The sequence below is a fragment of the Heterocephalus glaber genome, unplaced genomic scaffold (assembly GCF_053883595.1).
Source record: "Heterocephalus glaber isolate CG9 unplaced genomic scaffold, H.glaber_assembly_v1.0 deba00001673, whole genome shotgun sequence".
Classification (NCBI taxonomy): Eukaryota; Metazoa; Chordata; class Mammalia; order Rodentia; family Bathyergidae; genus Heterocephalus; species Heterocephalus glaber.
The window spans coordinates 11903420-11914494 of NW_028258410.1; the positions used below are offsets into that span (position 1 = coordinate 11903420).

General features: G+C 42.6%; 1 protein-coding gene across 1 annotated transcript in view; it reads right to left on the reverse strand.

Moving 5' to 3' along the window:
* Positions 1–11070, reverse strand: part of Vapb (VAMP associated protein B and C) — a 50709-nt gene extending 39639 nt beyond the window's left edge. Inside the window, exon 1 of the mRNA XM_004840939.4 lies at positions 10805–11070. Within this exon, the coding sequence (XP_004840996.1) occupies positions 10805–10862 (58 nt within the window). The 5' untranslated portion in view covers positions 10863–11070. The remainder of the gene's footprint in view (positions 1–10804) is intronic.
* Between the last annotated feature and the right edge of the window lie 5 nt (positions 11071–11075).

The following is an 11075-nucleotide window of genomic DNA, read 5'->3' on the forward strand; positions in this document are numbered from 1 at the left end:
CTGGACCCCCATCTTCTCCCTGGTAATGTGGAGAGGATGCTAACACTGACTTCCCAGTAGGTACCATTCCATTTCTTCCCGTTTTCTACTATCCTAAAAATACTGAATGATGCAACTAAAAGGGTAAAATAGTACTCAATTCACCCGGAAACACACTGAGTGACAGACATTAAGAAATAAAGGGCTTATGAATGAGTAGGGAGTGGAGTGGAAGTGAAGGTACAGTTAATAGTATTAGCACACAATTTTCACCACAAATAAGTACCTCAAAATGATCAAGTTAGGATATCAGTTCTTATGAAAAACATCCAAAACTGGTAGAAATTTTTTTTTTTCTTTTTGATGGTGGTACTGGGATCGAACCCAGGGTCTTGCTCTAACCAGAGCTACAGACCCAGCCCTTTATATTTTATTTTGAGACAGGGTCATGCTAAGTTACCCAGGCTGTCCTCAAATTTGCACTCCTCTTGCCTCAGCCTCCCAAGTAGCTGGGATTACATGTATGTGCCACCACGCCAAGCAAAAGATTTTCTTTTAAAGGTAATCGCAGTCATTATAGTGTCCAGAGCAACTATGCACTTTATGTAACAGGTGCCAATGAGACAATTACAATTTAGTACCTTTATTTTTTTTTGATCCTGTTTCTCTTTTCATCCTTTCTCTATTCCTCTCATATTTCCAGTCCTCTTTCCATCTTCCTGACAACATAATAAATAAGAAAGCCAAGGGCAGTCACACTCCCAGCTCATCTTTTAAGGGAGGAAATACAGCCAGCATAAGAATAAAGAATACAGCTTTGCAGTCAGACAGATTTTGACTCAAATGCCAACTCCACTCCCACATCTGCTTCATGGCCTGCGGTCAAGAACCTTAGGATCATAACTACCTACTTCCTAGGCTTGCTGCAGGAATTAAATACATAAGCACTTACAGAAATGTCTAGCTTGCAGTGTAAGCGTACCAAGTCACATTATCTTAAGTGCCATCTTCCCTATGAGACCCAAAGCCTAGAGAATTAGCACACCCTTTTCTAAACTCCCAGTGGGAGTTCCCATTTTTCCCTCCTTGTTCCCCTACACCCAGAGGTTGGAAACTCTAAGGCCTGGGCCCTCCTCCCAAGTTCCCAGACCAAACTAAAGGCTGGCTCACTGGAAGCTTTCAGTGTATAGCAGCTGGGCCAAACCCCCAGGGAGATGTCTGTTCATAAAGAAAACCTGGAAAGATTAGTTGCACAAAAGGAAGAAACCCAAGTATCTCCACTATGGACAATCATCTATTATGCAGACAATCATCACATAGGTGTATGTCATTAAACCCATTCTGATCTATTTCCCTTGCTTACGTTGGATGCAGTCGTTTTGAGAAGTGATGACTTCCCAAGGCAGGATTCACAGACAATGAAACAGCACCCCTTGTCACCTCAGGCTGACCTTTTGCTCCACTGAGAGAAGTCTCTAGCTGGGTGCTAACTTCTCTGCCCCTGGTAGTGGCCTGTCAGAAGCACAAAGGGCTAAAGGCTTAGTAGATCTACTTGTAAAGTTTAAAGGGGTACCCATAAGGGTCATGTATTTTAAACATCCCTATCATAAAAAGCATTTTTATATTTTCTCCAATTCCATATAGAAATCTGCAAGTCTACGAAATCTCTCACGCATGAGCTTTGCCGTGCTTTCCAAGGAATATGCAGCAGAATCATGGGTTATTCACAAAGCCAAGGTTTCTACACACACAGAATCATAAAACATCATCAAAATCTGATGTAAAGGTGAACTGATACTCACAAAGGAAATCAAAGAATGCTCTGGAGTTATCAGTCTGACTTTTTTTATAGTATGGCAAAACAATTTTAAGAATAATTCTTTTGGGGGGTGGTACTGGGGATCAAACTTGGGTCCTTGCGCTTACATAGCAGGCAGCGAAAGCACTGAGCTAAATCCCCGGCCCCGAGGAATAAGTCTTTACAACTTTTATTAGTACGTCTGTAGTACATGCTATTTACAGTCATGTTGGGGAGTAGGTACATGTACATAATACAGCTTGTTTTTTTTTTTTAATCTCCTTCTTCTCTCCTTCCTCTAAAGCCCCTTTCCCCATTTTCTTTCTTGTTGTTATTATTAATCTTAGTTCATGTTTATGGCACATGTTTACATTGTTACTAGGTTACTACACAAGAGAATGTCTTTATTTTACTTATTTTCCCTCCTCCTCCCCCTCTCCCTTTGCCCACAGTCTCCTAGACCCCTTCTCATTTATAAGAAATCTATTCCCAGGTCTCCTCCTATCCAACCTTTATCATGCTTTTTTTTAAATTTTGCTTTACTCAAATGAGAGATACCATAAGCTATTTAATTAAGCTTATGTGTCTGATTTATTTCATTCAGCATTATATTTTCCAGGTGCATCTATTTTCCTACAAATGTCTCCAATTTGTCCTCCTTTATAGCCAAGTAGTACATATTCCATTATGTAGCAGTACCACATTTTCTTTATCTAACTGTCCATCGATGGGTATACAGGCTGCTTTCACAATTTAGCTATTATGAACTGTGCTGCTATAAACATGCGTATGCATACATCACTGTAGTATGATGTCTCAAGCATTTGGGGGAAGACACTCTTTTTTTTGGTACCGGGGATCAAACTCAGGCTCTTGTGCTTTCGAGGCAGGCAGCGGCACCACCAAGCTAAATCCCCGGCCCTGGGGAAGACATTCTTAATGAATTAACTGAATTGACACCCCTTCCCCCAAAGGGGACTTGAAACCAAGGCCTTAGCACTGGGCTACATCCTCAGCCCTTTTTAAATTGTGAGGCAGGATCTCACTGAGTCACTAAATTATCTGGGCCAGGCTTGAATTTGTGATCCTCTTGCCTCATCCTCCCAGGAAGCTAGGATTATAGACATGTACCACCATGCCTGGCAACTGGACTGATGTTCTTAGGGAATTACCCTGACAGCCATTAATAATTCCTCCATAGTTATAAATTCTCTGCCTCTCTCAAGAATGAACCCCTTTATAAGTTAACTCTAAAGAACTAATAGTGGTAAAAAAAAAAAATTACAGCAACAACAACAAAAACTAATAGCAGTATACAGACAGGGAAGTACAAGGGCTTTGGTAATGGAGAAACCCAGGGTTGATACCTGCAACACTATCACTATTGTGGAACAAGATTCCTAGTCATTAAGTCACCTCACAGATTGTTACATACATTAAACAGTAAGATGAAGAATATAGTAAGGGGCTGGGATGTAGCTCAGTGGCACAGCACCTGCCTGGCAAGCTTGAGGCTCTGAGTTTGATTTCCGGTACCACAAATAAATAAAACACCTAGTTCCTAAACTTTGTACACTATCTTTTGGAAATAAAAGAATTTATCTTCCAGAAATGTTCATTGTTTCTTTACCTTTTCTTTGCCTTCACATGGTCCAGCACTACTTTTAATTCCAGACCCAACCCAGTGAGGGCTACTGAAGTCCACCACTTCACACCTCACAAATATGCCCTCGGTCACCAGCTCCCTCAGTTCACTTTGCTATTGTTCTCTGAGCACCCTTAAGTCTTTAAAGGCAACTTGAGGACCTTGATGTTCTGAAGTTTCTAAGGCACATCTCAAGCAACAAAAACCTAGGTAAATGATCCAGGGTTACAATCCACTGTCTTCAAGCACAATCTAAAAGACAAAACAACAGCAGCCTCAATCTATTTCTCTCTCAAAATATTTATTTCCCTAACCCCTTTCCCAGATAAGCAAAGACTACATGAGCCCAATGAAATGCCAAGTGTGCTAATTCAAACACCTGTACTTATCAGCAGAATGTACCCCACCAGGACAGTTTAGGTCTCCACATGAGGCACATACACAAACCAAAAGCCTGATGAAACACCACCTGATAATCAAAATATGACCACCCTTCTGAAAGGGTGAAGGAGAATTCTAGAAAAGTACTTCTACTGCTTTACAGTTTGGGGCAATTCATATAAACTATTAAAAGAAAGCTTTTCAATGATTTCTCATAGGACTGTGGCATTTTCTAGATCCCACCCCCACCCCATGCAAGTAGGAAAAGCCTAAAGTACCCATAAGGCATTGACAGCTTCTGTAAAACAATGTGTTTAACATTTTGAAAAATGGACATTCTAGAGATATTATTTTCTACACTGTTATTTTTGTTTGTTTGTTTTTGGTACCAGGGATCAAACTCAAGACCTTGTGCTTGCAAGGCAGGCGGCAGCACCACTGAGCTAAATCCCCAGCCCTGTTATTTTTTTAAATAACCTTAAAATGATAGTCAAGTTCAGTAACTCTGTTTCCATAACAAAGCTTTTTAAACAACTCTTGTTTTTGCAGAGCATGCTGCCCAGGTCGGTTAGGTAAAAACTTCAAAGAATGCACATACCCACTGGGCAAGGGCCAAAGCAATCCCGGATATGATATGCTGATGACAGCCTGAAAGAGGCCTAAAATGACAGAAAAGAAGGAAGCCAGCCTGAAAACCATAATGCAACTTTGTTTTTAACACAATTCCCAGAGCAAAATAACAGTGCAGAGGCTTTTATTTTATTTTATTAAAGACAATCTACGGCAACCTTGTTTTGACTAATGGAACTCAGTACTCTTTGTGTTCATCTTTCTTGTCATCTTGGTGAAAGCTGTACTCATTTCTTCCAAATCGTGGTTATCTTGTAGATGGCAAATTTTTCAACAAATGGGAGATATATGAAGCAATCTTGGAGATAATTCTTTACATAAAAATTCAAGTTTCAGGTTTTAGAACTGGAGCCGAGGGCGGTATCTGAGAGATAACCAACATAATTTACTCCTCTGACTCCTCTCCTAATTTTCAACTATTAGTGGTAATATTGTAGAGTCAAAGTGCTCAGTATTTTGCCTTGAGCATTTGAAATAAAGACACTATATAATTCTAATAAATAAAAGATTGTATTAATATTTAAAAGTCCAGCTCTTTAATAAGCATCAGTTCAGACTAATTATTTTAATAAATCAACACTCAGATGAAAAGCTACAAGGTAATTATGAAGGTAACAGTGATACATGTTATAACCACGGATATCGAGGAAACATCACCACTTTCCAGATATAAGAGGACAGCTGAAAACTATACCCACCCCCCTCAGGGGTCAATTGTGAAGAAAAGAAAATGAACAGTGGATAAAAGAACATTAACTTCTAGTTCCATTTTTCTCCGAGGAACAAGATTTCAAAAGTAAACAGTACTGGGCTGGGGATTTAGCTCAGTGGCTCTGGTGCCTGCCGTGCAAGGATCGAGTTCGATCCGCTGGCACCAAAAAGAAAAAAAAGTAAATAGTACTAGTACTATTTATGAAGATTTAAGTTTGACTGAAGCTTAGTAAATTTCATGCCACTTACTTTTGATAAGCCAGCTGGTTCATAATTAAATAAATGAAGATAATATATTCAGGACACATTTAAACCACTACCATGAAGAATCTTAAGCACACTGGTGACGTTTTGTTGTGCGGTAAAACACAGTCTGCTCTATGTAATCACGAAATGTTAAAGAAATCAGTGCTATCCTAAAGCTAAAGAATTAATGTTGTACTTAGCATCTGAAAGATAAATACTATATTGAATGGACTATATCCACAGGGTTTTAGTTTTTTTTTAACTTCCTACACAATCTTAAATTACACATCAACCTGAGGGGCCAAACCAAAGCTTCTAAGCCCACTTTCCTTGTGTAAAAGATAGAGCCTCTATACTTAGCACTTCTAGTGCCCCAGTTCCTATTTTCCCCCAAAATGGTAATCAACTACTCCAATCCAATGGTGCTATCCCTAATGATGAAGGGCAAGACTAAGACATTTTTTTCTTCTTCTTTTTGTGATCCTGGGCACTGAACCCAAAAAAGGATCTTGCTAGTTGCCCAGGCTGAGCTCAAACTTGCTCTCCTTCAGTCTCAGCTTTCCAGGTAGCTGGAATTACAGGCATATGCCACCAGGCCTAGCTAAGACTAATACTCACTCTTTCTCTCTTTTTTTCTTTTTCAGTACTGGGAAGTGAATCCAGAGCCTTGTCCTGAACTACATTCCCAAGTCCTTTTTATTACATTTATTTTGAGAAAGGGTCTCACTAAACCACTGAGATGCCCAGGCTGGGCTCAAACTTGTGATCCTCCTGCCACTGGCTCCCAGAGTGCTGGGGTTACAGGCATGGGCCCCCCACAGCCAGCTAAGATTTGAAGATAAATGGGTCCACAGTAGGTTTAAGGCTCAATCTAGTGAGGATAGTCAGCAGTCATTTCCAGTTAACAGTTCCATTGCCAGGAGGATGTGCTAGGATACACAGAAGGAATCAAGTCTAGGACAATGACCAAATATAAGACATACAGTACTTACCAAAAACAGAATCTATGGGAGGGGGGAAGGGAAAAAGAAGAAAAGAGATATTAATTGCCTAGACAGTGACTCATTCAGAAAGTTCTCTCTGTGCTGCACATAAGTGGGATCTCAGAGGGAGGAGATAGAAAGAAAAGTATTAGACCTTGGAAGAACTGACATCAATAGAAAGAGGACAATGAAAAAACTACAAACCAGGCAAGGTGGTACACACTTGTAATCCCACCACCAAAAAGGCTAAGGAGAGATGATCCTGAGTTCAAGGCAGCTGAGGCTATACAGTGAGACCCTGTCTCAAAAAAAAGAAAAGAAAAGAAAGAGAAACAAGAGTGGTGGTGCACACCTGTAATTCCAGCACACTGGAAGGCTGAGGCAGGAAGACTGCAAATTTGACTCCAGCCTGAACAACTGAGTGAGACTATCTCAAAATTTAAAAACAAAAGGGAGAGGGAGCTGGGGATGGAGCACTGTGCAAAGGTCCTGGTTTCAAAGCCCTCTCCCTCCCCGACACATTCCACAGGTTTCTAAGCCCTTTTTCTTGCTCAGAATGGTTCCCTTGTTTGAAAGAGCTTTTACCTTCTCCAACTTCTTAAAAAGATCTCATGCAGATCGACCTTAAATCTAGGCAAAGCCCACTGTGTCATGCTTCTTTCAGGAAGTCATCAATCTTTCTCTCCTTTTGATATTTAACACAATGCAGGACTGTACTTTCTGTAAAACTTAACAAGGTCATATATCCTGTAAATTTAATATACCAGAAAAAATTCCGAAGATCACAAAGAATATGACCATATATGACCCCATGACATCATCTTAGGCTGCACTTAAAAGATGGTTAATTTTTTCTCTGAAAGATGGGTAATTATTACATTCTTAAGCAAAGTAAGCTCAGAAGTTTGATTTCTCTAGATGAATCACCAGGACCAGGATTGTTAGCCCAAATAACCTGGAAGAAACTAGTTAAAGGTGCCAGTTCTCATCATGAAGTGAAATGTTTCCACACAGCAAGCCAAGACATCGAGTCTTTATTAAATCAACAAACAAAATACCTCATGAACGTGAACTAAAGATAAAGATGGTTTACACATGCCTAAATGTCTCTTCTAAAGTTAGAAGCAACGCCGCCAGGCATGGTGGCATAAGCATGCAATCCCAGTACTCTAAGGCAAGAAGATAGCATATTCAAGGGTACCCTGGGTTACACAAAAGGCCTGCCCCAATAAATAAACACCGTTTGGCCAGGAATTGAGCTCAGTGGTTCTACCGCCTGCCTCGAAAGTGCAAGGTCCTGAGTTCGATCTCCGGTACAAACAAATAAATGAATAAATAAACAAGCAAACAAACAACGTTCAATGATTTGACACACTTCTGCTGGATCATTTCTCTAGCAAGTAACTTCAACCATTATTACTTTGGCCAAGCCAGGGTTAGAGAGCTCACACTGCCATAGCTTTTGGGTAAAGAAACTGAAGAGATAAACCAGCTTCCTAAATATAACTGTCAGTCTCTACTTAGACCTATAGCAGCTGAGCAGCCCTAATAGCACCTTCCTGAACAACAACAAAACTTCCCACAGGAGGCACAGTGGACCTGAGTGTCATCCCCTGAACTAAAGTCGGACTCCAGATTCTGGGGAATGAAGTGAAAGAACTGGAACAAAAACTTGAATTTTCTCAAGTTAGTGTCTCCTTTATAACAACACATTACCGGAGAGTGTGTACTGGGGACTGGCGTCTCAGGGAGTCAGTCCAAGGAAGAACTGTTCGAGGAGAAGCAAGAGTTTTAACTTAGACACTGGCAGGTCTAGGCACGAATTACCTGAGGAGATCTGACTCCTGTCTACTAAGTAGGCCTGCCTTGTCTCCCACTTTGTCCTGCACTCCCAGAAAATGCTCTTTGCTGCTATTATTCAGAACTATGGTGGCATTCCAAAGAAGCAGGCATTCCAGCTTCTGTGCCCCTGTGGAGGCAACTTCTTCTGCCTGAAATGCCCCCTGCCCATTTCTCACTGCGGCCTGTTCCATCTGACCTAGGTGACTCTGCTCAGATGACACCTCTCTCAGAAGCTGACCTCCAATGTTCCTGAAGCACTTTGGATTGCCTTACACCACTGCACTGTCCTGACTAGTTTCCCTGTCTGAATCTTCCCTAGACACAAAAGTAATAGGAAGCAGGTTAAGGGAAAATGTGGGAGTACAACTGATGTGACTTGTGTTCTCCTGGTATCTGACACATGGAATAAGTAGTCAGTTATCTTTTGTTGACTAAATGAATCAACATGACAATGCATGGGAGAAGCCAAGTCAGTCTTCCTGGATAAGAGAACTTCAGAGAACTCCAGTGAAAATCACTCTCACTAGATTCATTTTAGCTACTTGGATTCCTTTCCCAGCTTAGCTCCTCCAGAAGTAGCCTCTGAGATTACACAAGCTTAAGTACAGATGTTCCTTGATTTACAATAGGGTTATATCCATATAAACCTGTCATACATTGAAAACATTATAAATGGTAAATGCATTTAATACATCTAACCTACCAAACATCACAGCATAGTCTAGTCTACCTTAAAAATGCTCAGAACTTTTACATTAGGCTATCGTTGCAAAGAAAAATTCATTTAACACAAAGCTACTGTACGATACTGTCATTTTAAGTATGTGTTGAATATTTCATGTACACACACAGATGGACATTTTGTAGACAAGATGGGATATGAAAACACAAAGCACAACATGCGGAAAAAAGGCAACACAGTACATTGCAGACTGTCAGTTGTTCCTTCTTACGACTGTGGTCGACAGGGAGCTGCAGTTCATAGCATGTGGGACAGGGAGGGTCATAATGCTAACCAGGAAAAAGAACAAAATTCAAAATAACTTCAACTGAATGCACATCACTTTCATACCACTGTAAAGTCAAAAAATCGTAAGTCAAACCATCGTAAGTACGCACCCTCTGTGTTAGCACGAAACTAAGTTTGTGTGGATATTTTCGGTCCTGCTTTGTTTTTATCCTAACCGGAAAGCCACTGGTTCCTTGGACACTCAGAATCATTTCACACTGATGACCTGGAAGGCAAAGTGACAGCCACAACGCTGGAGATTTCCCTGGAGTTTGACAATATACTGGATAAGAGTGTAAGCTCTGAAATCTAGGTTCAAATGTTACCATTTGCTAACTGGGTAACTTTAGATAAGTTTCCCTACACTATTTTCTCCCACCACATATAAAATGGGGTTCCTCCAGCCAGCAGACGCCACAGAAATCAAGTGAGTAAACTAAAGTAAATTCCATCAAGTCGGTCCTCTTTATTTCCTTCCCAGCCCTTATCACTCCTGCAATGTTCTTGTTCAATGGTTTGTTTCCCCTCATTAGAAGGTGAGCTCTACATCTCTCCAGGGTCCACTTCAGTTACTTAATATATGCAAAAAGAAGGAATGAGTAAGCCGGCCATGGTTCCTGTTGTTTCCTGGCCCTTATATTTTGATGTAAAAGGAAAAAATACAATAACATAGGTGCGTGTGCGTGTGTGTGTGTATATATATATATATATATATATATATATATATATATATATATATATATGTGCGCGCCTGAGTATACACGAACATACAAATTGCAAGATGGTAAGTGCAGGGGGAAAAAAAAATCAAAGCCCTGACTCCCCATATACACACTTGTTGCTCCAGGCTTTCTCGGGCTCTGACTTCAAGTAACTCTGAGGATACAAAGTATTACAAGTCCCCAGTAGTCTCCCTCACGAAGACAGCAGAGGGAAAGTTGAGCCACTCTCAGCAAATCTTGGGAGGGTCTTTTCATGAACTCGTCCAACATATTTGACTCCTAATACGTATTGGGCTTACAGCAGCCAATGAACAAGAACCTGTCCTTAGTGAGTTTCTCTTCTAGTGTTGAAACTCGGAAACTCGGGGGCTTTGTGTAGTGAGAAGTGCCACGGGAATGACAGCGGGTGTCCACGATGGGCTCAGAGTCACAGGAGGGCTCTTGGGCGGGTGACATCTGACCTAAGACTTTGTGAAGAGCAGGGGAAGTACCCTGAAGGCACAGGGGACCGCCGGCCTGGTGGTTACTCGAGGATGGAAAACCACAAACTCGTCAAGAAGTTACTGTGGCCAAGGTGACAAGTGCCTCGAAGGCGAGGGGCCCCTGGTGGGCTGGGGAGGAGGAGCAGGCCCGGGCTCCGCACATGACCCGCGTGGCCCTCTCGGGTGCAGGCAGCGCTCGACAGCCCGGGCGCAGCCAAGCCCCACTGCCCCCAGCGGCCGCGCCGTCGGACTGGGGCGAGCGCGGCGTCACCCGGCGCCAAGCTCCGTCCCTCCGGCGCGGGTGGGGGTTGTGGCGGGCGGATGGCCGGGCCCGGCCCGGCCTGCTGGCCGAATACGGCAGGCCTCCTGGGCTTACCTCGGAACTTGAGCTCGTGCTGCGGCTCGAGGCTCAGAACCTGCTCCACCTTCGCCATGTTCCTCGGCGGCGGGGGACCTTTGGTGGGGAGACCCCGAGAGGTCACCTGAGCAGAGCGGAAATGCTGCGCCCCCTTTAAATTCTACCGAGAGGGGGGCCGGCGGCGCGGGCGGGGGTCGTCGGCGAGGTGGGGGGGGGCTACGCGTAGGAGGCGCAGGGGAGGAGGGCGAGGCCGAGGCCGCGGTACCCGGCGAGCTCACGGCACGCACGC